The sequence below is a fragment of the Delphinapterus leucas genome, chromosome 7, assembly GCF_059928025.1.
Source record: "Delphinapterus leucas isolate spDelLeu-1000000601 "Yukka" chromosome 7, BTC_Dleu_Yukka2, whole genome shotgun sequence".
NCBI classification, from domain to species: domain Eukaryota; kingdom Metazoa; phylum Chordata; class Mammalia; order Artiodactyla; family Monodontidae; genus Delphinapterus; species Delphinapterus leucas.
In genome coordinates, this window is record NC_143135.1 from 849,362 (window position 1) to 876,511 (window position 27,150).

At 64.2% G+C, this 27,150-nt stretch overlaps 1 protein-coding gene across 1 annotated transcript; it reads left to right on the top strand.

Moving 5' to 3' along the window:
- The first annotated feature begins 182 nt into the window (after positions 1-182).
- On the top strand, positions 183-27,150 carry MUC5AC (mucin 5AC, oligomeric mucus/gel-forming). The gene is given in 48 exon segments (XM_089914209.1): positions 183-255; positions 806-827; positions 1,791-1,921; positions 2,922-2,981; positions 3,158-3,419; positions 3,739-3,853; positions 4,220-4,310; positions 5,090-5,199; positions 5,322-5,535; positions 5,632-5,757; positions 5,981-6,098; positions 6,373-6,511; positions 6,745-6,855; positions 7,260-7,329; positions 7,422-7,559; positions 7,640-7,804; positions 8,192-8,286; positions 8,853-8,979; positions 9,155-9,410; positions 9,480-9,532; positions 9,785-9,885; positions 10,070-10,221; positions 10,369-10,507; positions 10,595-10,723; positions 10,872-11,051; positions 11,792-12,031; positions 12,260-12,416; positions 12,810-12,938; positions 13,187-13,349; positions 13,823-13,866; positions 13,959-14,144; positions 14,767-20,576; positions 21,086-21,260; positions 21,637-21,887; positions 21,995-22,178; positions 22,607-22,814; positions 23,280-23,458; positions 23,817-23,904; positions 24,014-24,117; positions 24,300-24,331; positions 24,683-24,854; positions 25,208-25,309; positions 25,465-25,502; positions 25,888-26,010; positions 26,091-26,189; positions 26,505-26,624; positions 26,756-26,819; positions 26,925-27,150. Coding segments are annotated over 48 exon segments (11,976 nt in total). The 3' UTR covers positions 27,056-27,150.

Sequence of the window (27,150 nt, forward strand, 5' to 3'; positions counted from 1 at the left end):
CAGCTGCCGGCCAGCCCGTAGCCAGTGGCCACTGTTTACCTGGGTGAGGGGAACCACAGGCCCTGCCCCACCCTCCCACGTGAGGCCCGTGGGGCTGGAGCCAGCTCTGGGACTACAAAAGGCTCCCGCAGACGCAGAGCCCTCCTCAGAGGCTGCCCTGGGGACTTCTCCCCCCACACACCATGGGTGTCGGCCGGAGGAAGCTGGCCCTGCTCTGGGCCCTGGGCCTCACTCTGGCCTGTGCCCAGCACACAGGTAAGGTTCGTGCTGGCTTTCCCAGGCTGGCCCTGACCATGGCCTGGGACCCCTGTGGCCCCCCCAAATCCTAGGGTGGCCCTGGCCCCCGGCGGGCAGCAGGCAGCTCTGAGGCCTTGTCCTGGGCTCTGGTCAAGCTGAGTGCATCCGTGAGCTGCTCTTCCAGCTTGTGGGGCTGGGGAGGGGTTCTTGGGGGCTGTGGGGTCCATGTGGGGGTTAGGGCTGGGAGCAGCCCAGTATCTATGAGCCCCTGGCTGCAGAATCTCATCCACACGTGCGTCTCTGCTGCTCTCTGCCCCCTGCCCCCTGCCAAGCCTGGTCTGAGCAGACTCTTGAACTCCTGGCCCAGCCTGGCAGAGCTGCCCACCTGCCTGGGACCCCCCACCCCCCCACCCCGTGCATCCCTGGTTCAGCAGCTCGCTTTCCCTGTCTGTTTCTCTGAGGTGGGCTCAGTCCTAGGTGGAGGGTGTGATGAGGGCGGCTCACAGGCCCCACGGTCCTCGGAGGCCCCTTCCCGTATGGGCCTGCACCTCCCTCCTCTGCTTCCCAGGGGATAGCAGGGCCCTGGATGGGTGAGGGGTGGCTCCCAGGCTCCTGGAATGGCAGCTTGGGGAACATGCCGTGTTACCCAAGGTCCCCACTGCCCCAGGCGGCTCACACATCCCGGTCCCCAGTCTCCCGCTGCCACCAGACAGTCTCAGAACTGGGAAGCTCTCTCTTGAGTACTCCGGGCAAGGCTGCCCCACTGGATGGTCCCTGGACACATGGCGAGGATGAGTCCAGGTTGTCCCAGGTGACCTGAGAAATGGGGCCAGGACACCAGTGAGTGAAGCAGTGCTCCCTGGATCAGCCCCCCATCCAGAGGAGGGCTGGGCCTCCCCTTCTGGGTGGGGGGCTGGGCACCCTCCTGCCATGCCAGCTCTGTGCAGGATCATGGCAAGCCTGTGTCTGGTGACATTCTGCACCTTTGGAACGGCCTCTGAGGACCCCAGAAATGAGGTTCTTGGGGTGGCCTCCAGGCCAACACTGCCTGTCCCTGGGCCCTGCCTACCTGACCTCCATGGTGCTGGGCCCCTACCCGTGCAGTGGCCCTGAGCACCCCATTTTGGGTGCAGCTCTGTCCCCACTCTTGGTCCCAGATCCCCAACAGGCTCTGAATTTTCCTCCAGAGCTCTGGTTGCTTTGGACCAGCTGCAGCAGACCCGCGGCTTTACTGTCTTCTCCCTCAGTAGATGATGCTCCTGGACAGGGGCTGGCTGCCTGTCCCCCTACTCAGTGGGCATGAATGAACAGTGAACAAAGGAATGGCCCCTGGAGAGACCAGCCGGGGTCACCCCACATGCTCATGGGGCCGGGGACACCCCCACATGCTCATGGGGCCACCTGAGGGGGAGGTCAAGGGAGTGGTGGCCCAGCCGTGGGCCCGGGTGACCTCCAAGGCTCGGCAGCCTGGAAGAAATCCTCCCAGTGCCCCCGTCCGCACAGAGAATCCCACCATCTGGACTTTCCGCCCCTCCCTCCGTGCATCCTCTGAGGGGACGTGCCTGTCCTTTGGCCGGCTCAGGCCCAGCGCCCTCTCCTCTTCCCAAAGGCCAGGGCCGGGACAGCACTGCAGAGCTCGGCTATGCGTACCCGGACCTCCCTCCTGCCCCCCAGGGGCCTGGTGGTGAGTGGATCCCCCACCTGTCAGAGCGCCCCCCCCCAGCAGTCAAAGAGCCCTTGAGGGGCCATGGGTCACTCGCCTTGGGCCCTGCAGGCTGCTTGCCATCCCCATCCGGTGTGGCTGAGACAGGGTGACAGGCTGGCTGGGAGCTCACAGAACGTCCCTTTCTTCCTGGAGTTAACACCTGATACTCCAGTGGTGGCAGGGCGGGTGAGGGTCAGCCCCCAGCGCGGCCAGACGCCCCAGAGCAAGGGGAGGCTTGGGGACAGACCCAGCCACCTCAGTTTGCATGTGCCCAAAAGGGGCTCCCAGGGAGGCGCACCTGTGCCTGACGTCAGCACCCGAGGGATTGCCCGTAGCTGCTGATGTGTTTGTTTTTTTTAATCGGGGTGTAGTTTTACAATGTTGTGTTAGTTTCTACTGTACAGCAAAACGAAGTAGAGTTCCCTGTGCTATCCAGCAGCTTCTCAGTTGTTACCTATTTTATACATATTAGTGTATATATGTCAATCCCAATCTCCCAATTCATCCCACCCCCTTTTCCCCGCTTGGTGTCCATACGTTTGTTCTCTACGTCTGTGTCTCTATTTCTGCCTTGCAAACTGGTTCATCCGTACCTTTTTCTAGATTCCATGAATATGTGTTAACGTACGATATTTGTTTTTCTGTTTCTGACTTACTTCACTCTGCATGACAGTCTCCAGGTATTGATTCAGGCATTTTTGAGATTCCGGGAGCAAGGAAGCCCCAGTGCAAACAGCATTCTGGGCCACGGGGTGTGAGAGCTGGGGCCCCTGGGGTGCTCTGCTCTCCGCCCACAGTGGTCCCCGCTGGCCTTGGTGTTCACACCGGCCGGGAGGCCATATACACGGCAGAACCCGGAGCCGGATCTAGAGTCCGCCAGACCCGAGCAGTCGCGGAGCCGCCAAAGCCTCTCGTGGGGGCTGAGCTGTGCCTGGGCGGTGGGGGTGAGGGCTGTGCATCACCCGCCCTGTTTCCACAGGCAACTCCCTCCGCGGGGCGACCATCCACCCGCCTCTGAGGAGCACCCCCCTGGTGCGAGGTGAGACCCCGAGAGGCCAGGCGGGGGGGCCGTGTTGGCCGAGCTCTGCCTCGTCAGACCTGGGGGGCGGGCAGGGGGACCGCAGCTTCCCAGGTGGATAAGGGCCCAGGTTTCGGGAGGTCCGGGTGTCCCAGACTCGGTGCCCTCGGAAAGGCCCTGCTCTGTTCGGCCCACAGCCCTGAACGCGGCGCACCGTGGGCGGGTGTGCAGCACATGGGGCGACTCCCACTACAAGACCTTCGACGGCGACGTCTTCCGCTTCCCCGGGCTGTGCAACTACGTCTTCTCCGCGCACTGCGGTGCCGCCTACGAGGACTTCAACCTCCAGCTCCGCCGCGGCCCAGGCCCCAATGCCACCGCGCCCAGCAGGGTCACCATGAAGCTTGACGGCATGGTCGTCGAGCTGACCAAGGGCTCCGTCCTGGTCAACAGCCTCCCGTGAGTCTGGGCCCTGGACGGCGAGGATGCTCCTGGGCCGTCGGGGGAGGGAAGTGCGGTTGTCCCAAGAGTGGGTCCCGGAGCGGTGCCCCCCAGGCCCCCATGTTTGGCCCCCTGCCCCACCCAGGGGCTCAGGCTCTTCCTCTGCCCCTGGAAGCGGCCCCTTCCTCGTTCTTCTGATGCCAGAGCTCCAGGCTCTTGTGGGCATGTTGACCTTGTCATACGTGTGACTGAAGGGACCCTCCCTGCCTGAAGTCCAGACCTATGTTGCCCGTCCCCTCGTGCCCTATGGCGCCTCAGCTGGGCCCTCTCTCTGCAGAATTCAGCTGCCCTTCAGCCGCTCCGGAGTCCTCATTGAGCAACGCAGCAGCGGCGTGAAGGTGGCGGCCAGGCTGGGCCTGGTCTTCATGTGGAACCAGGATGACAGCCTCCTGGTGAGGTGGGGGGCCGGGCTCGGGGAACCAGGCACATGCCTCCAGCCTGACAGCCTCTCCAGGGAGGGAGGAAGGTGCTCTGGGCGAAGGAGGGTGGGAAAGCCAGACACCCCCAGCCCCGTGGCAGTGAGGATGGGGCCCAGATGCTAACGGGGCCCCAGGGTCCACACCCCTGATGGAGACCCTGCGTGTGGGGGTAGCTTCCTCCAGGACAGACCCCCTGCTCCGGGTCCCAGCCGCGTGGAGCAAATGGGGAGGGTCCTCTGTGAGGAGGCCCAGCTGCTCCAGCCTGGGGAACCTCGTCTGTCCTTCTGGTCCGGGGCTGTCCCTGGCACGGCTGGAGTCTGATGTGTCCTCTCATTGCAGCTGGAGCTGGACCCCAAGTACGCCAACCAGACCTGCGGGCTCTGCGGAGACTTCAATGGCGTCCCCGTCTTCAACGAGTTCTTCTCCCACAGTAAGCCCCGGGGCGCGAGCCCCCCTCCCTGCCGCCTGCTCCAGCTCTGTGCTCCCTGGAAGCCTGCCTTCCAGGGTCCCAAGTCAGAGGTCTCAGTCTTAACACACGTGCACGCACCCACACGTGCACGCAGACCCACACACTCGAGGTCCAGCATGCACGCTCACCTACACCACGCACATGTGCACAGACTCGGGCATGCCCCAGCGCACGCAGACGCACGGCGTGCGCTCACGTGCACTCACCCCCACCCCATCTCACCCAGCACACGCTCTTGGCGGGGCAGCCCCCGCTGAGCCCTCCTGTTCTCAGTGCCTGTCACACACCCTCCTCTGAAATCGAAGACCTGCCTCCATCCAGACCCTGTCTCTGCTTCTTGGTCCTTAAGACTTTGCCAAACAGTGGTCTTTTATGTGACCCACACCCGCTGCAGCCCCGATCCCAGGGTCCCCACTGTCAGGCCCATGAAGCCCCACGCAGAGCCCATACGTAAGGGACTCCCTTAGGGGAAGCCTGTCCGAGTGCCCAGCAGTGGCCGGCAGGGGCCCAGGGTCACTCTCCAGCCCTGGGCCAGCGGAGCGTCAGTTAACGGACCTCAACCCGCTGCCCTGCAGCGCTGAATGCCCGGGAGTTCCTCATTTCATCTCCAGACTCCCCGAAAGTCCTGTGTAGCCACTGCTTAAGCTGGCGGTGTGGAAGGGGAAGGCCAGCGTAGCCCGGTCGCCCCGAGCGAGGGCCGCTGGGAGCCTGCAAAGAGCCCGGTGTTGTGCTTCTGTCAGACATCAAGCTGACCGCCACCGAGTTTGGGAATCTGCAGAAGATGGACGGCCCCACGGAGCAGTGTCAGGACCCTGCCCCTGAGCCCCCCGTGAACTGCTTGACCGGTTTTGTAAGTCCCAGAGTGGACGGGGGTGGCGTCCGGCTCCCACGGCCCCGGAGACAAGCCGAGGAGGGGGCCGTGAGCCAGGGGATGTTCCAGAGCCTGGACTGAGTGCCCCGGCTTTGCCCCAGGGCATCTGCGAGGAGATGCTGAGCAGCGAGCCGTTCTTGGACTGTGCCGCGCTGGTGGACGCCAGCAACTACGTGGAGGCCTGCCGGCAAGATCTCTGCCACTGTGGCCAGGCCAACCTCACCAGCTGCCTCTGTCACACCCTTGCTGAGTACTCCCGCCAGTGCACCCATGCCGGGGGGCTGCCCCTGGACTGGCGGGGCCCCCAGCTCTGCCGTGAGTGCCCTGTGTGAGCCCAGCCCAGCCATGCCGTCCCTTCTCGGGCCGGAGGCAGGGGCAGGGCGTGACATGCGCCCCATCTCCTCCCTGCAGCCCAGACGTGCCCCCTCAACATGCAGTACCGCGAGTGCGGGTCGCCCTGCGCGGACACCTGCTCCAACCTGGAGCACTCCCAGCTCTGCGAGGACCACTGCGTCGCCGGCTGCTTCTGCCCTGAGGGTGAGCCGGAGCCCCACCCCCTCTGGCCCCCCAGAATTACACAGATGCATTGTAGGTGCTCAGGCAGGAAGGCCCCTCTGACGTGGCCCGAGGTGTCCCTGGACCCCTGGGTCTGAGGAACCCTCCAGGGCAGGGCCACTGTGGGCAGAGGGCCTGTCCCCTCCACACACCCACATGGCAGGCACAGTCCGGCACCTGCCACGTGGCCTGCCTGCCTCTGCAGGGACGGTGCTGGATGACGTCGGCCACACTGGCTGCATCCCGGTGCCCCAGTGCTCCTGTGTGTACAACGGGGCTACCTACACTCCAGGGACCGGCTACTCCACAGACTGCACCAACTGGTAGGACCCTGGGCCCCTGCCCTCCCCTCCCCCGGAGATGCCCAGGGACGGCCCCTGCCTTCTGGTCCCCCTAGATGTGCCCGGGCCGGCCCCTCTGGGGGCTTGTCCTCTCCCACGCGGGTCCCCGGGTGGAGGCTAGTGGCTCTCTGGGCAGACGCTGATGGGCTCCAGTCTATGTGGTGATGCAGGCAGGCCTGGGCAAGTCTACCTGCCGTCTTGCGGGGGCGGGCTGCTCCCGGGGGCCAGCACCCACGTGGTCGCTCCCTGCTCTCAGCACCTGCTCTGGAGGCCGGTGGAGATGCCAGGAGGTGCAGTGCCCGGGTACCTGCTCGGTGCTGGGCGGTGCCCACTTCTCCACGTTCGACGAGAGGCAGTACACGGTACACGGGGACTGCAGCTACGTGCTGGCCAAGGTACATGGCCCCAGGGTCCTCCCCGGACAGAGCGGCTTTCAGGTCATGGGTCCACGTGTCCTTCCCCAGCCTGGGCTGCATGTAGGTGCTGCATTTGGGGCCACCTTGGGATCCCCGACGCCGAGTCCTCCAGGAAACCACCGGAGCTCTGGTCGGGCGGATGGATGGTGGGGAGGGGAGAGGATGAGGCGGGCTGGGGGCGCCGCGCTTTGTGTGAGGACCTGTGTTTCCAGCCCTGTGACAGCAGCGCCTTCACCGTGCTGGCCGAGCTGCGCAGGTGTGGACTGACCGACAGCGAGACCTGCCTGAAGAGCCTGACGCTGACCCTGGGCGGGGGGCACATGGTGCGTGCAGACCCTGGGGTTGGGGGTGTCCTTCACGGCAAGTGAACTCTGCCCGAGCCCTTGATCCCACATGGGCAGCAGGTGGCCGAGGCATGGCCCGAGGACCCTCCCACTGACTCCCTGCTTCCACCTCTTGTGGCTCTTTTGAGTGACCATCCCCAAAGGGAATAGCTCAGGGACTGGCAGGGGGCCTCCACACCTCCCCCGTGAGGCCAGGAAGCTTCTCTGCTGAAGTCGACTTTTTTACTTTAGTAAATCTCTTTGGTTTTCACGTCGCCAAAAAGCGGTCCGGTCCTCGCGGAAAGCTTAGCGGAGCAGGCTGAGCCTGGGGGATGGGGGGCCAGGTCATCAGCCCTCCTCTGCCCTGGGGAGGCCATCGTGAGCCCTGTCATGTGCTTCTCCAGGTCTTCGTGGTAAAGGCTAGCGGGGAGGTGTTTGTGAACCAGATCTACACCCAGCTGCCCCTCTCGGCAGGTGAGGGCGCCTCCCTGCCCCGCCCCCTGACAGCCCCACCCCCTGACAGCCCCCTGCCCCGCCCACTGAGACCTGGTCCCCTGTGTCTGCAGCCAACGTCACGCTCTTCAGACCCTCCACCTTCTTCATCATCGCCCAGACCCAGCTGGGCCTGCAGCTGGACATCCAGCTGGTGCCCGTCATGCAGGTGTTCGTGAAGCTGGCGCCCCAGCTCCAGGGGCAGACCTGCGGTAAGAGGGTCACCACCCAGCACCCGAGCCCACCCTCCGCAGCCCAGCACACAGGGGCCTCACGCCACCCCCGCCCCCAGGCCTGTGCGGGAACTTCAACCAGAACCAGGCCGACGACTTCCGGACCATCAGCGGCGTGGTGGAGGGCACGGCCGCCGCCTTCGCCAACACCTGGAAGACCCAGGCTGCCTGCCCCAACGTCAAGAACAGCTTGGAGGACCCCTGCTCCCTCAGCGTGGAGAACGGTATGTGTGTCCAGCAGCCCCGCGGGCCAACCTGGTGCTGGGGCCCCTGGGCCAGAGGTCTGAGCATGCGCTCCTTGGGGGCCCGGCCTGAAGGGGGCGTCCGGTGGTAGGTAAACAGGCAGACTCAACATGCGTTGTTCTGGCCGGTGAGCCCCGGGAGGAGAGGATCAGGGTGCTGGGGGGAGTGGAGGCCCACCCTCCTTGCCTGCTCTCCTGGGGGACCGGGCTCGCGGGACGCTCGGGAAGCAGCCTGGGTCTGCTGACACCTGGCACTCCCTCACACGGAGCATAAGGGATTCCGGCTAAAAGGAAAGCTGCTCATCTCCATGTAGCTCCCGCCTGACGTGACCTTCCAGCCTCGCTGACCGCCCCCTCCTCTGTCCACAGAGAAATACGCTCAGCACTGGTGCTCGCGGCTGACAGACCCCCACGGCCCCTTCACCCGGTGTCACGCTGCTGTGAGCCCCAGCGCCTACTACTCGGTAATGCCACCCACCTGCCTCTGCCCTTGGACCACTCGGCCACCCTCAGGGTCCCAGGGGCCATGGCAGCAGCGTCTGGGCCCAGCAGGTCTCTCAGTCTCCAGTTTCTCCCACCCCCATTCACTCACTCATTCATTCACTCATTCACTCACTCATCCACTCATTCATCCACTCACTCATTCATCCACTCACTCATCCACTCACTCACCCATCACTCACGCGCCTGCTGCGGCCCTGAGCCCGCCCTCTCCTCCAGCTCCATGCTAAGGCACGGGGGCTACGCCCAGGGCGTGAGTAGCCTGCTGGCCCCAGGGTGCAATGAGAAACTCGCGTCTAAGGCTGAATACATAGGGGTGGGCCGCTGGGTCACACAGATGAGGGGCTGTGGTCCTTCCAGCGCCCCCGCCCCCCAGCCCAGGGGCGTGATGGCAAGATGCTCTGTGCACGTTAGTGGGACCCCCGTGAGGCTCGGGGAGGGGTCCTGGGGAGGCAGGGGCTCCGGCAGCAGCACGGGGGAAGCTCACCGTGTGTGGCCTGGTGTCCCTGACATCCTGACGCCCCCACAGAACTGCATGTTTGACACGTGCAACTGTGAGAAGAGTGAGGACTGCATGTGCGCGGCCCTGTCCTCCTACGTGCGGGCCTGCGCCGCCCGGGGCGTGCTGCTCGGCGGCTGGCGGGATGGCGTGTGCAGTGAGTGTCCCAGGGTGGATGTCCCAGGGCCCCCGTCCCCCAACCAGGCTCAGAGGCCAAGGAGCGCCCAGGCCGGTGCCCCGGGACCCCATCAAGGACGAAGGGCCTGGCGGGAACAGGGAAGCCAGGGGGGCCGGCCCTGTCCTGAGTGCTACCCCCTCCTGGCATCGTGCAGCAAAGGCCATGACCACCTGCCCCCAGTCGCTGACCTACCTCTACAACATCAGCACCTGCCAGCCCACCTGCCGGGCCCGGAGTGATGCGGACGTCACCTGCAGCATCAGCTTCGTCCCCGTGGACGGCTGCACCTGCCCTGACGGCACCTTCCTGGGTGATACGGGCAAGTGTGTGCCGGCCACCAGCTGCCCCTGCTACCATGGGGGCTCCGTGGTCCCCAATGGGGAGTCGACGCACGAGCAGGGGGTCGTCTGGTAAGAGCCCCTGCTGAGTGGGTGGGGTGGGCGAGGCTGGGGGGCTCTCTGACCACTCTCTCCTTGCAGCACCTGCACCCAGGGCACACTGACCTGCATTGGAGGCCATGCCCCAGCTCCAGGTGAGCCCGGAGTGGGGGAGGGGGCCCTCGGTTATCTCTGCATAAAGTTACCTAAGTACGGGGTTAAATGCCCACAAGTCAGCGAGGCTGCTGGGTGTCAATCAGCGTCTCTGGGCTCAGCAGTGTGGGCACCCTGCCCACGCACTCACACGCTCACCCCGGGGCGGCCAAATTCTGCCGTCGGGAGACACGTCCCTCAAGCGAGCCTGGTAGGTGGCGTCAGGGTCCCCTGAATGGCCCCTCCCTCGCCAGTCTGTACCCCACCCATGGTCTACTTCGACTGCCACAATACCACGCTTGGGGCCGCTGGGGCTGGCTGTCAGAAGAGCTGCCACACCCTGGACATGGACTGTGTAAGTGTCCCCGGTGACCCCCTCCAACAACCCCACACCTGCTCGGCCCCCATGGGCACCTGTGGAGAAGCCCACTCACTGGCCCCAGGGGACCCCTGCCCGCAGGCTGCTGGTCCTGTATACCTGTGGCCCCGCTGCAGGCCCTGGGGGTCCACTAAGCTGTGTCTGCTCCCCCCCCACATAGTACAGCTCCCAGTGTGTGCCTGGCTGTGTGTGTCCCCACGGGCTGGTGGCCACTGGCGACGGCGGCTGCATCCCTGTGTCCGACTGCCCTTGTGTGCACAACGAGGCCAGCTACAAGCCGGGCCAGATCATCCGGGTGGGCTGCAACACCTGGTATGGGGAGGGGCTCGGACCCCAACTGGGGGAGGGTTCCCTGCAGCGGGAGGTACAGCCCGGCCAGCAAGTCCTGCCCCCACCCAGGCAGGCAGCTGGGCCTCTAGGAGGGAGGTTTGGGCCTGATGCCTGCCGCCCCTGCCCCAGCACCTGTAAGAGCAGGATGTGGCAGTGCACAGACCAGCCCTGCCCGGCCACCTGCGCGGTGTACGGTGACGGCCACTACCTCACCTTCGATGGGCAGCGCTACAGCTTTAGCGGGGACTGCAAGTACACGCTGCTTCAGGTATGTGGCTGCCGAGCCCTCCCGCCGCCCCGCAGCCCTGCTGTGCTGCCCCGCGGTGCACGCTCAGTCCCATCCCGGCCTCCCCAGGACCACTGTGGGGGGGACGGCAGCGCCCAGGACGGCAGCGCCCAGGACGGCTTCCATGTCATCACCGAGAACGTCCCCTGTGGCACCACCGGGACCACCTGCTCCAAGGCCATCAAGATCTTCCTGGGGGTGAGCAGTGGGTGGGGGCCTTGGTGGGGAGCCCCCAGGAAGGCCGCGCTCCCATGGCCGAGCTGGGACAGGGGCCGCAGGGCTATGGACCCGTTCGACAGGTAGCCAGGGTCCTCACCCAGACACTCGCTGGTCCTGCCCCACGCAGAGCTACGAGCTGAAGCTGAGTGACGGGAACATGGAGGTGATCGAGAAGGAACAGGGGCAGCTGCCACCCTTCTCCATTCGCCAGATGGGCAACTACCTGGTGGTAGACACGGATGTCAGCCTGGTGTTGCTGTGGGACAAGGGGACCAGCATCTTCCTTAGACTCAGCCCCGAGTTCAAGGTGAGGCCCTGCCCGGGAAGGACGCCGCCCTCGCCCCAGACCAAGGGCCGGCCGGAGACGGGGGTGCGGGTGGGGGAGAGACAGAGAGAGATGGTAGAAAAACAGAGAGACACAGAGAGATATAGAGAGACAGAGAGACAGACAGAGAGAAACCGAGAGGCAGAGAGACAGAGAGGAGGTGGCAGTAGGAGACCCTCGGCCGTGTCCGGGTCCTGCAGCTGCTGGAAGAAATGACCCTAGCTGGTGGCCCTTCCCTCGCAGTCTGGACACTAAGTCCAACCAGGTGCCCCAGGGCCACGTTCCCTCCAGAGGCTCGAGGGGAGGATCCTTCCCACCTCCTCCAGCTTCCGTGGCCCCAGGCGCCCCATCAGCCCAACCTCTGCATACGACGTCCCTTTACTGCCTTCGCTCTGTGTGTCCCTCGTCCTGTAAGGACACCGGCCACTGGTTCAGCCACCCCGGTCCAGGATGCCCTCGTCCTAACTTGATTGCATCCGCAGAGACCCTACTTCCGCTTTGGGCCACACTCGTGGGTCCCGGGTCAGGACCTGAGCCTGTCTTTGGGGGACACTCCGTAGCCACTAGGCTGCTTCTCCTGTGCCCTCCCCTCCTGGAGACTTCAGAGCCCAGCGGGGCTCTTCCTGAGGGCCCCGGGGTTGGTGGGGGGAGCGAGTGAGGTCGCAGGGCCCCTCCTGCGCTTGCCCTGAGCCTGTGCCATCTCTACGTCTGTCCGTCCGCAGGGGAGGGTCTGCGGGCTGTGTGGGAACTTTGACGACAACGCCCTCAACGACTTCACCACGCGGAGCCAGTCCGTGGTGGGCGACGTGCTGGAGTTCGGCAACAGCTGGAAATTCTCCCCGTCCTGCCCGGACGCCCAGGCCCCCAAGGACCCCTGCACCGCCAACCCGCACCGCAAGTCGTGGGCCCAGAAGCAGTGCAGCATCATCAACGGTGTCACCTTCAGCGCCTGCCACGCCCACGTACGCGGGGTGCTCCTCCAGGCACCTGGGGAAGAAGGGACAGAAATGGGAGCAGTGGCTCTTTGCCGCCCTCTAGGGCCAGCTGTGGCCATGAGGACCCGTCTGGCTGGCCTCATGGGACAACGAGCTCCAGGGGAAACCGGCCCAGGCCGACACCAGCTGCACTGATTCCCCGGAGCCCACAGGGATGGCGGGTCCCTCAGCATCTGAAGCCTCTCTCTCCCGTAGGTGGAATCGGCCAGGTACTACGAGGCCTGCGTGAGCGACGCGTGCGCCTGCGACTCGGGGGGTGACTGCGAGTGTTTTTGCACGGCCGTGGCCGCCTACGCCCAGGCCTGCCGCGAAGCGGGCGTGTGCGTGTCCTGGCGGACCCCGGACATCTGCCGTGAGTGCCCACGGATGTGTCCGTCAGGGTGGGGCGGAGACACAGGGAGTGACAAGAGTGGTATTGAATGTGCGAGGGGAGGAAGGGCTTGAAGGGAATCAGCAGAGCACCCCCCCTCCATGGAGCCTGGCCTCAGTGGGTGGGCGTCCCTGACAAGCCAGCCAGCCCCCCTCCCCACTGCCCCCTCTTGCCCCTGGGCATCCCAGGCCCATGTCCTCTAAAGCCGCGTCTGGGAGGCACAGAGGAGGGGCGTGTCTTCAGAACAGCTCGCAGGACTTGGTCAAGGATCGGGCTACAGGGGAGCGCCCCGGGGCTGTCCTTGCAAGGGCGGCACTCCGCCTGGGGCCCCCTGGGCCGAGCGCCTGGCCCTGAGCCTGCCCCCGTTGTCCGCAGCCCTCTTCTGCGATTACTACAACCCCAAGGGCCACTGCGAGTGGCACTATCAGCCCTGCGGGGCCCCCTGCCTGAGGACCTGCCGGAACCCCCGCGGCCAGTACCTGCACGACGTCCGTGGTCTGGAAGGTGCGCTGCTGCCCTGCTGGTCTGGGTGGGGCTGTGCTGGGGAGACGGTGGTTGGGGCCAACGTTTGTCCTGGGGATCCTGGGACCCTCGGCCAGGCTGGGCGGCTCCTGACCCCTCGTGGTGCTTTTGCGGCCATCGCCTCAAGCTCCCCACGGTGTGGTGGGGTCCAGGGCTGGGGACTGAGTCGAGGCGGGGCTGAGGCAGTGGGCAGTTGGTGTGGCTGGGACTCAGGCCTCTCTGGTCCCCAGGCTGCTACCCCAAGTGCCCATCAGAGGCCCCCATCTTCGATGAGGACCAGATGCGATGTGTAGCTTCATGTCCAACCCCGACCCCACCACTGCCCTGCCGCGTCCAGGGCAAGTCCTACCGGCCGGGCTCTGTGGTGCCCTCGGAAAAGAACTGCCACTACTGGTGAGGCGCTTGGCGGGAGCCGCGAGGACCCTGGAGCACGTGGGGGATTCGCCCAGCCCTCCGCTACTGGGGAAAGGCCCCACCTGGCCACCCCCCAGCAGAGCCTCCCTCCTTCAGGGCCAGAGGGTCCCCCGGCCTGGGTTTTCTGTGGGGTCCAACAGGGAGCTTCCTTTATGCAGGATGAGGGTGGGGGGTCTGGGGGTGAAGAAAGGGGCCAGAGGGGAAGCTGAGTCATGACATGGCCCAAGGACCTCTGGGAAGACACCCTGGAGAGGGAGTGGCCTTCAGAAGGTCCAGGGGGCTCAGTGGCCATGCTCGAGCTGCCTTCTCTGGTCATTGATAGGAAGGGCTCCCTGAGAGGGCGTGACCTCTGGGGCTGAGGCGTGGCCCCCAGGGACCCCAGCGGGGCTTCCCCTGCCTGCCTGCCCCTGGGTGAGTCTCCGCCCCCAGACTCATCTCCCCTCTGTCGCCAGCGTTTGCACCGAGAGTGGCGTGCAGTGCACCTACAGCTCTGAGGGTGAGCGGTGGGCGGCCCTCCTTGCGCCCGGGGTCTCGGGTCCCCGCCTGCGCCCTGGCCCCCTAACCGCCTGGCTGCTGTCCTCCCCACAGCCTGTGTCTGCACCTACGATGGGAGGCGCTTCCGTCCCAGGGAAGTCATCTACCACACGACAGACGGCACGGGGGGCTGCATCTTCGCCCACTGTGGGGCTAACGGCACCATCGAGAGGAGGGTCGAAGACTGCAGTGCTACCACCCCCACCCCCCAAACCACCTTCGCCTTCTCTACACCGATCGGTAAGGCAGACAGGCGGGGTGCCAACCGGGTGGTGTCGTCCCCCCATCCCTGGCCCCAAGCGGCAGGAAGGAGCTGGGACGGGACAGAGGGCATGTCCCTGTGCCGGTCAGCCCGCAGCCACCACGAGGCTGGCAGGACCCGTGTCCCCAGTCATGCTCTCAGGGCTGTGGCACCCAGCATGGGGCAGGGGCTGGGAGCAAAGTTACCCCAGGTTAGCTCCTGGGGAGAGGACCACGGGAAGCCGGCTGGGGAGTCCCTGCCTGGATCCACTGCTCTCTGATCGCCTTGTGTCGCACCAGGGCCAGGCACCTCCGCATCCTAACCTCTTCTAAGGGTGACTTAGGGCCTTATTAGAGCTTCCCCCGAGGGTGAAGAGCCCCTGTAGCTCTGGCTTTAGATTCCGGGGAGCTTAATTCACCCCTTGACTCAGCTGCGGTGAGCTTTACCCCTGCCAGGTTTGGGCATATCCCGGATGCTTGGCGACTGCCCTGTCTCCCAAGTTCCCGTCATGGGTGGAGACAGACAGGCAGCTGACACTGACAGAGGGGGCGGGGGGTGGTGTCCTCAAGGAGTGTGGGGAGCCCTGGCCCCTGATGCTCGCCCTTTCTCTCCTGCCCTCAGTCGTGAGCTCGACGCTTCCACCCAGCACACACCACAGCCCGTCCGAAAAGACAGCACGCGCTCCAAGCTTGGCCCCGGCCACCACCCCGGGCACATCCCCTGGACCAACCCCTCCCACAGCCTCCGCCCCGCCCTCGTCCCGGCCCCGCTGTGGGGAGGAATGCCAGTGGTCGCCATGGCTGGATGTCAGCCGCCCGGGATGGGGCATAGATAGCGGTGACTTCGACACGCTGGAGAACCTCCGTGCCTATGGGTACCAGGTTTGCCGAGCACCGAGGGCGGTGGACTGCCGAGCCGAGAGTGCCCCCGAGGTGCCGCTGGAAGTCCTGGGGCAGCGCGTGGAGTGCAGCCCGACGGTGGGGCTGACCTGCTACAACAGGGACCAGGCCTCTGGGCGCTGTGACAACTACCAGATCCGGATCCTGTGCTGCTTCTCCCGGGCCTGCCCCCCCCGCAGCACAGAGACCACCCTGCATGCGACCCTCAGCACAACTGAAACTGGGCCCACGCCAGGACCCAGCAGGGTTACATCTGTGCCGACAGGGAGCGCAGGTTCCTCAGCCCCTGTCACCACACTTGGCCCAACCACTGCCTCTACGACTAACAAAACACCTGGCCCAGGTACCTCAACAACTGGGAAAATAACCCCCTTGACTCCTAGCCCAAAGCCAGTTTCAACAACAGTTTCAACCACAACCTCTGTGTCAACCACAACCCCCGGGCCCTCGAAGGGGACCTCATCTGAGCCAACCCAGGTCACCTGTTTACAAGAAACGTGCACCTGGACCAAGTGGATTGACGGCAGCTACCCTGGGGCAGGAAGGAACAGTGGAGATTTTGACAGTTTTCAGAATCTGAGATCCAAAGGTTATAAATTCTGTGCAAACCCCAAGAACGTGGAATGCCGGGCGGAAGTCTTTCCCAACACCTCACTGCAGGCACTGGGGCAGAACCTGATCTGTGACAAAAACGTGGGGCTGATTTGCTGGAACACAGACCAGCTGCCCCCCATCTGCTACAACTACCAAATCCGGATCCTGTGCTGTGAGATGGTGGACGTTTGCAGAACAAAGGCCACACCCCCTACCACACCTGGGCCCACACAGACGACCACAGGTGAAACCAGGACTGCCTGGACCACTGCAACTTTCTCGTCTTCCATACAACACAGCACTGCCAGCTTGGCACATGTGCCCACAAGAACGAGGGTCACAACCAGAACAACTGAGCAGTCCCCTCTGGGGACCACCTCCTGCCAGCCACAGTGCACATGGACCAAGTGGTTCGATGAGGACTTCCCATCTCCTGGGCCCCATGGAGGAGACTTTGAAACCTACAGCAACATCGTCAGAAGAGGAGAGAAGATCTGCCACCAACCCGAACACATCAGCGCCCTGGAGTGCCGAGCCGAGAACCACCCAGACGTCGGCATCCAGAGGCTGGACCAGTTGGTGCAGTGCAGCCCGGAAGTGGGCTTGGTGTGTCGGAACCGGGACCAGAAGGGCAAGTTCAGGATGTGCCTCAACTACGAGGTGCGCGTGCTGTGCTGTGAGCCCCAGAAAGGCTGCCCTGTCACACATGTCACAGTTCCCAGCACCTCAAGTATGAGTGTCACCAGCCAGACAGGGACCACCTCCCATGAGACCACATCCAGTGCAACCACGGTGCAGACAACCAGTTCAACCGCAGTGCCCATAAGCAGCACCACCACTGTGGAGACAACTGGCCCAACCACAGCTCCTACAACCAGCACCACCACTGTGGAGACAACCAGCCCAACCAGAGCTCGTAGAACCAGCACCACCACTGTGGAGACAACCAGTCCAACCACAGCTCCTACAATCAGCACCACCACTGTGGAGACAACCAGTCCAACCACAGCTCCTACAACCAGCACCACCACTGTGGAGACAACCAGCCCAAACACAGCTCCTACAACCAGCACCACCACTGTGGAGACAACCAGCCCGACCACAGCCCCTACAACCAGCACCACCACTGTGGAGACAACCAGCCCAACCACAGCTCCTACAACCAGCACCACCACTGTGGAGACAACCAGCCCAACCACAGCTCCTACAACTAGCACCACCACTGTGGAGACAACCAGTCCAAACACAGCTCCTACAACCAGCACCACCACTATGGAGACAACCAGCCCAACCACAGCTTCTACAATTAGCACCACCACTGTGCAGACGACTAGCCCAACCACAGCTCCTACAAGCAGCACCACCACTGTGGAGACAACCAGCACCACCACTGTGGAGACAACCAGTCCAACCACAGCTCCTACAACCAGCACCACCACCGTGGAGACAACCAGTCCAACCACAGCTCCTACAACCAGCACCACCACTGTGGAGACAACCAGTCCAACCACAGCTCCTACAACGAGCACCACCACTGTGGAGACAAGCAGCCCAACCACAGCTCCTACAACCAGCACCACCACTGTGGAGACAACCAGTCCAACCACAGCTTCTACAACCAGCACCACCACTGTGGAGACAACCAGCCCAACCACAGCTCCTACAACGAGCACCACCACTGTGGAGACAAGCAGTCCAACCACAGCTCCTACAACCAGCACCACCACTGTGGAGACAACCAGCCCGACCACAGCCCCTACAACCAGCACCACCACTGTGGAGACAACCAGCCCAACCACAGCTCCTACAACCAGCACCACCACTGTGGAGACAACCAGCCCCACCACAGCTCGTAGAACCAGCACCACCACTGTGGAGACAACCAGCCCAACCACAGCTCCTACAACTAGCACCACCACTGTGGAGACAACCAGTCCAAACACAGCTCCTACAACCAGCACCACCACTGTGGAGACAACCAGCCCAACCACAGCTCCTACAACCAGCACCACCACTATGGAGACAACCAGCCCAACCACAGCTTCTACAATTAGCACCACCACTGTGCAGACGACTAGCCCAACCACAGCTCCTACAAGCAGCACCACCACTGTGGAGACAACCAGCACCACCACTGTGGAGACAACCAGTCCAACCACAGCTCCTACAACCAGCACCACCACTGTGGAGACAACCAGCCCAACCACAGCTTCTACAATTAGCACCACCACTGTGCAGACAGCCAGCCCAACCACAGCTTCTACAATTAGCACTACCACTGTGGAGACAACCAGCCCCACCACAGCTCCTACAACCAGCACCACCACTGTGGAGACAACCAGCCCAACCACAGCTCCTACAACCAGCACAACTTTTGTCTCTATACCTGAAACAACCCACTCCCAACCCTGGACCACCTCCTGCCAGCCACAGTGCACATGGACCAAGTGGTTCGATGAGGACTTCCCATCTCCTGGGCCCCACGGAGGAGACTTTGAAACCTACAGCAACATCGTCAGAAGAGGAGAGAAGATCTGCCACCAACCTGAATACATCAGCACCCTGGAGTGCCGAGCCGAGAACCACCCAGACGTCGGCATCCAGAGGCTGGACCAGGTGGTGCAGTGCAGCCCGGAAGTGGGCTTGGTGTGTCGGAACCGGGACCAGAAGGGCAAGTTCAGGATGTGCCTCAACTACGAGGTGCGCGTGCTGTGCTGTGAGCCCCAGAAAGGCTGCCCTGTCACACATGTCACAGTTCCCAGCACCTCAAGTATGAGTGTCACCAGCCAGACAGGGACCACCTCCCATGAGACCACATCCAGTGCAACCACGGTGCAGACAACCAGTTCAACCGCAGTGCCCATAAGCAGCACCACCACTGTGGAGACAACTGGCCCAACCACAGCTCCTACAACCAGCACCACCACTGTGGAGACAACCAGTCCAACCACAGCTCGTAGAACCAGCACCACCACTGTGGAGACAACCAGTCCAACCACAGCTCCTACAACCAGCACCACCACTGTGGAGACAACCAGTCCAACCACAGCTCCTACAATCAGCACCACCACTGTGGAGACAACCAGTCCAAGCACAGCTCCTACAACCAGCACCACCACTGTGGAGACAACCAGCCCCACTACAGCTCGTAGAACCAGCACCACCACTGTGGAGACAACCAGCCCAACCACAGCTCCTACAACCAGCACCACCACTGTGGAGACAACCAGCCCAACCACAGCTCCTACAACCAGCACCACCACTGTGGAGACAACCGGCCCAACCACAGCTCGTACAACCAGCACCACCACTGTGGAGACAACCGGCCCAACCACAGCTCCTACAACCAGCACCACCACTGTGGAGACAACCAGTCCAACCACAGCTTCTACAACCAGCACCACCACTGTGGAGACAACCAGCCCAACCACAGCTCCTACAACGAGCACCACCACTGTGGAGACAAGCAGTCCAACCACAGCTCCTACAACCAGCACCACCACTGTGGGGACAACCAGCCCAACCACAGCTCCTACAACCAGCACCACCACTGTGGAGACAACCGGCCCAACCACAGCTCCTACAGTTAGCACCACCACTGTGGAGACATCCGGCCCAACCACAGCTCCTACAACCAGCACCACCACTGTGGAGACAACCAGCCCCACCACAGCTCGTAGAACCAGCACCACCACTGTGGAGACAACCAGCCCAACCACAGCTCCTACAACCAGCACCACCACTGTGGAGACAACCAGTCCAACCACAGCTCGTAGAACCAGCACCACCACTGTGGAGACAACCGGCCCAACCACAGCTTCTACGATTAGCACCACCACTGTGCAGACGACCAGCCCAACCACAGCTCCTACAACCAGCACCACCACTGTGGAGACAACCAGCCCAACCACAGCTCCTACAACCAGCACAACTTTTGTCTCTATACCTGAAACAACCCACTCCCAACCCTGGACCACATCCTGCCAGCCACAGTGCACATGGACCAAGTGGTTCGATGAGGACTTCCCATCTCCTGGGCCCCACGGAGGAGACTTTGAAATCTACAGCAACATCGTCAGAAGAGGAGAGAAGATCTGCCGCCGTCCCGAATACATCAGCGCCCTGGAGTGCCGAGCCGAGAACCACCCAGACGTCGGCATCCAGAGGCTGGACCAGGTGGTGCAGTGCAGCCCGGAAGTGGGCTTGGTGTGTCGGAACCGGGACCAGAAGGGCAAGTTCAGGATGTGCCTCAACTACGAGGTGCGCGTGCTGTGCTGTGAGCCCCAGAAAGGCTGCCCTGTCAGCTCTGTGACTCCAAGTCCCCAGCCCTCACTCTCTCCAGAGTTCACCACCCCCACGGTTTCCCTGGTGACCTCCCCTAGCTCTGCAGCGCCCTCCACATCCACGTGCTACTGCAGTGTGGCCTCCAGGTTATACTCCGCAGGTACGTGTGCTCTACCTGGGTGTGTGGTGTGTGCTGGCCCTGGCCACTCTTGTCCTGTTCACAAAACTACGGTGTTAAGGGGAGGGAGGGGTGCCTTGTCTTTGCGAAAGGGCTAGGTCTTGTGTATAGGAAGGCAGTAAGCCGTCTCTGAGGATATGCCATCTACACCTGGGAAGGAAGGCCACCTGCCAGCCCAGCACCCAGGCGGACCACCAGCCTGGTTAGAGTCCCTCCTGGTGATCGCTTCTCGGCTCTCCTAGTGCCCTCCCGTTCCTTTTCTTGCAGGATCCATCATTTACCAGCAGACGGACCTCTCTGGGCACTGCTATTATGCCCTTTGCAGCCTGCACTGCCACGTGGTCAGGCGGACCGACCACACCTGTCCCACCAGCACACCACCTCCCGCCCCGGCCACCTCCACACCAGCGTCCTCCCCTCCTGCCTCTGTGCCCGTTACTCAGCGAGGATGCCCAAATGCAGTCCCCCCAAGAACGGTAACCTCACCTTTTCTGCCCTTCTCGGGGGCTCGGGGCGGCCAGGGCAGGGACCCTCAGCATCATTCAAAGTAGGCTGTGGCATCAAGGGTGCATGAAGGTTGGTGACCCCTTGGCTGATGTAGGCTGACCATGGCAAGCGGCCATTTCTGGTCCTCCAGAACTTCTGGAAGGGGGTGCCAGGAGCGTGGGGCCCGAGGTTGAGACTCTGTTGCCTATAAAGGGGGCTAGAGCAGGTGACTGATGCTCCGGACAGGGTCAAACGGCCAAGGAGTGGAAACAGTGGGTGGGTGGAAATGGGCAGAGGGGGAAGGGGGCAACCTCCAACACCCGGAACCCCTCCCAGTCAGCCGGGTGCTCGGGGGGGTGCTGGGGGAGGAGAGGCCTGGTGTAAGTATTGGTCCCAATCCCGGTGGCTCTTCTCTCCCCGGAGACCCAGGCGAGCCCTGAGCCCCGAGGGGTGGGCGCCGGGTCAGGGCAAGGCCCTGCAGCAGTCTTTGCTTCCGCAGAAAGGCGAAACCTGGGCCATGCCCAACTGCTCTGAGGCCACTTGTGTGGGCAACGGGGTCATCACCATAAGGGCGCGCCAGTGTCCAAAGGTGCAGAAGCCCATCTGTGCCAACGGCTACCCCGCTGTGATAGTGGCCAACCCGGAGGACTGCTGCCCACTCTACGAGTGCAAGTGTGAGTTGGCGGGGCCGGGGGTGGCAGCCATGGCAGAAAAGGCGGGATGGAATCGGTGGGACCCAGGAAGGACTTCCCAAGGTCAGGGCAGCGGTGGTGGCGCCCAGCCTCCTCCCCAGGTGCCCGGCGGAACCCTGCCCAAGCCCAGAGCAGCCGGGCCACGCAGGCGCGAGGGGGCGTCCGGAGTCTTGTCCCACCTCTTGGCCTCTTTGGGCACCTACTGGACAGAGTTCTATGTGCTGTTGGCGTGTGGGTCCCGACAACAGGGCAGTCGCCTGCTCTGCTTGGCGCGGGACACACCTGCCCCTGTGGGAGCCCCGGGGCGGTGGGAGGAGGCCCATAGTGCGGCCAGGTAAGGCGGCTCGTCCTCCCGCAGGCGTGTGTAGCCGCTGGGGCAAACCCCACTACGTCACCTTTGATGGCATGTACTACACGTTTCTGGACAACTGCACGTATGTGCTGGTACAGCAGATCGTGCCCGTGTTCGGACACTTCCGGGTGCTGATCGACACCTACTTCTGTGATGCTGAGGATGGGCTGCCCTGCCTACAGTCCATCATCATCGAGTACCAGCAGGACCGCGTCGTGCTGACCCGCAAGCCCGTCGGAGGGGTGATGACCAATGAGGTGGGGACGCCCTCCGGGCAGCCCCCATTTGTGCCGGGCGGACTAGGGGCGCCAGGCACTGGCTGATCGCCACCCGGTTCTCTTTCCCTCGCTGGGTCCCCGTCTAGATCATCTTCAACAGTGAGGTGGTCAGACCCGGCTTCCAGAAAGACGGCATCGTTGTCTCCCAAATCGGCATCAAGATGTACGTGACCATCCCCGCCCTTGGTGTCCAGGTCATGTTCAGTGGCCTCATCTTCTCCGTGGAGCTGCCCTTCAGCAAATTCGCCAACAACACGGAGGGGCAGTGCGGTGAGCGCTCGGCCCTAGCCCCGCTCTGGCCCTCCGGACTCTGGGCCCTTTCTCTGGCCGGGAGTGTCTGGTGTGTGAAGGGTCGGCCTCGGGTGTGTCCCTCCAGGAACTGCATTCTTGGCTGGGGGTGAGGCCGCCCGTGTGGCGCGGAGCCTCCAGGTGATTCTGCTTTCCAGCTGCACCAAGAATGTGCGGCCACACGACCCAGGGGCCTGGCCATGTGGCCCATATGTGAGGCCTCTTTGGGAACTGCCCCAGGGTCTGGCTTCTTGGAGGCAAAAGAAAGCACAGGGAGGTCAGGGGACAGGTCCCACAGCAACCCATCGAGTGCTGCGCGGAGACGCTGGGGCCCGGCCCCCAGCGCCCCAAGGGAGGGTGAGGGTGCCTCTGCTTTCCCCGGCTGACTGACCGCTGCTTCCATGCCCCAGGCACCTGTACCAATGACCAGAAGGACGAGTGCCGCCTGCCCGGGGGGGCGGTGGTACCCTCCTGCTCCGACATGCCCGGCCACTGGAATGTGACACGCCCTGGCCAGCCATCCTGCAGCAGGCCTCCCCTGACGCCCACCACAGTTGAGCCCAAGAAAACGTCCACCTCGTGCCTACCTTCGCCAGTCTGCCAGCTAATTCTGAGCAAGTGAGATTCCCTGACAGGGCTGGGGTGTGGGGGGTGTCGAGTAGCCCTGCTGATCCCACGCTGCCTGGGAGATAGGAAGAAGTGGGCGGGCCTGCAGGGGGCTCCAAGGGAGAGGGGCCACAGCTGCTGGAATGCCAGGCGCAGAGCCCAGCGGGGCTCGTGGCGGGTCGGCCTCTGAGGTGCTGAGGCAGCTCATGGTGGCTCCGGGCATAAGTCCTCAGCCAGTGGCAGCACCCGGGCGTGCAGGGCACGGGGGGAGCCCAGCGGATAATTTGCAGAAAGAAAAGCTGTGTTGCAGCCAGACACCCTCCCCGCCGCACACAGATGGCCCAAGAGGCTGGGGTCCCTCAGCACACAGGTCGGCCCAGTGACGCCTCTCCCTCGGGGCCTTTCATTAGGGAAAGCCTACAGCCTGGCAACCCTACCACGGAGCTGCCCCATGACCCGTGTGTCTCTGTGCTGCAGGGTCTTCAAGCCGTGTCACTCGGTGATCCCCCCGTGGCCATACTACCAAGCCTGCGCCTTTGACCAGTGCCACGCACCCGCGGTGGACATGGGGTGCTCCAGCCTGGAGCTGTACGCCGCCCTCTGTGCGTCCCTCAGCGTGTGCATCGACTGGCGGGGCCTGACCACCCACGAGTGCCGTGAGTGCCCCCTCCCCCCCGCCCCAGAGTGCCCCGTCCCGCTGGGCGGTGGCAATCAGCATGTTCGAGGGGACAGACACACTGGGCAATCCATGGGTGGGCTTGGGTGGTCAGGGTGGGCTTCCGGGAGGAGGAGGCCTGAGACCAGGATGGAGTGCATTTGTTTCCTGGAGGGACAAGAGGGGGCATCCAGGTCAGAGCACCTGGGCCCAGGGTGCAGGGGTCCAGGGCTCGGACAGGCTGGGCGGTGCAGGGCACACAGCAGGTGCCTGGGCCAAGAGCTCCAGCCAGCGGGACCCAGGCCAGGGCTCGCTTCTCGTGCCCTCCGGCCTCAGGTGTGGCCTCACCCTTCGCACAGCTTTCACCTGCCCTGCTGACAAGGTGTACCGGCCCTGCGGCCCGTCCAATCCTTCCTACTGTTACATGAACGACAGTGCCAATACCCTGTAAGCACCTGCCCTCTCCCTCTGGGACACACCCACCCCGCCCTGTGTCCCCAGGCCGCCTCTCCCCATCCTGGAGGTCACGGCCCCGCTCACCCTCCGCTCCCCACAGGGCCCTCCCGGAAGCCATTCCCATCACAGAAGGCTGCTTCTGCCCGGAGGACATGACGCTGTTCAGCTCAAGCTCGGAGGTCTGCGTGCCAGCCAACTGCAGCAGTACGTCCCTGGGGCTGGGCTTGGGGCTTCCACGCGCTGGCCCCTCGGGCTCTGCACTTCTCAGCCAGACCCCAGGGCTTTCCACCACAGCCTAGGTTTCCCCCAGCCCCCGACACCGGGTCTGCCCGTGACGGGCTGGGGGCCATGGAAGCCCAGCAATGACGTCCTCTCTTTTCCTCCAGGTTGCATGGGGCCCGACGGGGAGCCTGTGGAGGTGAGTGTGGCACTCTCGGGGGACTCAGAGGAGGGGAAGGGAGGGGCCAGGTTTTCCTGAGCAAAGACTCAGGAGGCCTCCTTGCATGGTCCTGGAGGAGGATGGGTGCTGGCCCCAAGGCTGGCCGCATCCCGCCCTCCCTGGAGACAACCCCCCACCCTGCTCCCACACAGTGAAGGTGGGGATGGTGGGGAGGGAGGCCGGTCGCCCGCACAACCCCCTCCCACCCCGCCTCCTGGCCCCCATGGGCCTCCCAGAGCCCCAGCAGCCCTCAGCCCCGCCCACACTTTGGAAGACCCCTTGCAGGCCCTCAGCCGTGGGCCCGGGGGTCCCATGTCCTTCCCCTAACAGCCTGGCCACACTGTCAGCGTGGGCTGCCAGGAGTGCACCTGCAAGGGCGGCACCTGGACTCTGAGCTGTCAGACTCGGCCCTGCGCCCCGCCCCCCGCCTGCCCCGAGGCCGGCTTCGTGCCAGTGCCTGCGGCCCTGCAGACCGGCCAGTGCTGTCCCCAGTACACCTGCGGTGAGCCCCAGGCCGGGCGGGGGCGCACATGCACAGGCTCAGGGCTGGCCAGCTTTGCCTCTGAAGGGTCCCGAGGTGCTGGCACCTGGCGGCACACCCCAGGCGGGTGGTGGGCATACCCTCCCTGTATGCGGCTTCAGCTGCTGACCCCCAGCAGGAAGGCTCAAGGGTGAGGGCTACCACGGAGGTCAGCACCGAGCAGAAGCCTCGTCCCCCGTGGCGGTGGGCACCCCCTGGAGAGCCTACCACCTGTCCACTGGGTAGTCAGTACTCCTGGAGACCCCCAGGGAGAGGCGACACTCAGGCTTGGGAGGGAGGCAGGTGCCCTGACGGCCCCCTTCCGTCTGCTGCAGTCTGCAACACCACACACTGCCCCGCGCCCGTGGACTGCCCGGAAGGCTCGCGCTCCATCCTGGCCTATAAGGAAGGGGCTTGCTGCCCGACCCAAAACTGCAGTGAGTGTCCTGGCTCAGCGGCGGCCAGGCTGGGGGGAACATGGGCCGTCGCCCGGGACTGGGATGCTGTAGTGGTGGCGCGGGCAGCTGCTACTCGGGAGGCTGGCGGGACAAGGGGACGGTGGGTCTGCAGGTCTGCCTTCTCCCCTGAGCAGGCCGGACCGTCTGCAGCATCAACGGCACCTTGTACCAGGTAAGAACCAGCCGAAGGTCAGGCCCCCTGGTGCACAGGGACCAGAGTCCCCCCGTCCTGCCAGCTTCTCCCCGAGGCTGCGTCCCTGCGGGCCTGGGTGGCCTTTGGAGCAGCAGTGGGTTCTTTTGGGACCACAACCCCTGTCCTGAACTTGAGAAGGTCCCCAGCCTCTCTCTCCCCATGCCGGGTCCTCCAGAGCATCTGACCTCCCTGGAGAAGCAGCCTTGGGGCTCTGTCCCCAAGACCGGGACCCCAACCAGGAGGCACTACTGAGGGTCACCTCAGGGGAAGAGTCTGCCTGGCGGGGGCAGGCCTGGAGGGGATGTCCGGGAGGGCGGGGGCACCAGGCCCAGCTGGGAAGACACTGTCGCCTTGACTCCCCCAGCCTGGTGCCATAGTTTCCTCGAACCTGTGCGAAAAGTGTTGGTGTGAGTTGCCCGGTGGCCCCCAGTCGGACACGGTCGTGATCAGCTGTGAGACCCAGATCTGCAGCACCCATTGCCCCGTGGTGAGTGCCCCCCCCTCACACTCCCACCCCGACGCAGCGCCCAGCCGGGGCTCAGGCCACACACCCTGCCCCCCTCCCAGGGCTTCGAGTACCAGACACAGAGCGGGCAGTGCTGTGGCGAGTGCGTGCAGGTGGCCTGTGTCACGAACACCAGCAACAGCTCTGCTCACCTCTTCTACGTGAGTAGCGGTCACGGGGCCTTGGGGTGAGTTCCGGGCGGGGCCGGCCACAGGCTCCAGGGGGGCCAGCCCCACCCCTGCACAGGGAGGCCGCCGGGAGCACACAGCGACAGCTGGGGTGCTGGGTGGATGGCTTCCTGGTGCACTGGGGCCCCTGGGGAGCCGTCAGTGCAAGGCGGGCGCAGGGCAGAGGCCGCGGAAGCCTCTGGACGCCCGTGGGCTGGGGGCTGACAGACAGACGGATGCAGCACCCTCCCCTGCTGGAAGGGGGGCCTTGGGGAGGGCCACTCACTTGCTGGCTGGGCCTCCTTGCAGCCCGGCGAGTCCTGGTCAGACCCCGGGAGCCGCTGTGTGACACACAAGTGTGAGAAGCAGCGGGATGGGCTCGTGGTGGTGACCACGAGGAAGGCGTGTGCCCCCCTCGGCTGTCCAGCGGTGAGTCCTGGGAGCCCGCCTGCCCTGCCCAGGGGGGTCGACAGTGGCCACGGGAGGATGGGGCCCTGCATGGGAGTGGGCGCCACCGTCTTGCGTCCCTGCCCTCGCCAACGGCATCTCTGTCCTCACAGGACGAGGCTCGGCTGAGCGAGGACGGCTGCTGCCTCTCCTGCCCCCAACCCCCAGCCCAGAACAGTGAGTGGGTGTGTCTGCCAGGGGCGGGGGACGCAGGAGGGGGCGGGGGGCGGGGGGCGCCTGGCCAGGGCTGACCTCTGCGCCGCCTCCTGTGTCCCTCCTCAGGGTCGACCTGCGCCGTGTACCACGAGCTTCAGGTCCTCCGGCAGCCAGGCTGCAGCTCCGTGGGGCCCGTGCGCCTCACCTACTGCCGGGGCAACTGTGGGGACACCACCTCCATGTACGTGAGTCCCTGACTTGCCCAGGGCAGACCCGCAACTCCCGCACCCCCGGCCCACAGAGGGCTCCCGCAGGGCAGGGCCTGGGGCGGGCAGACAGGGGCAGGATGGGG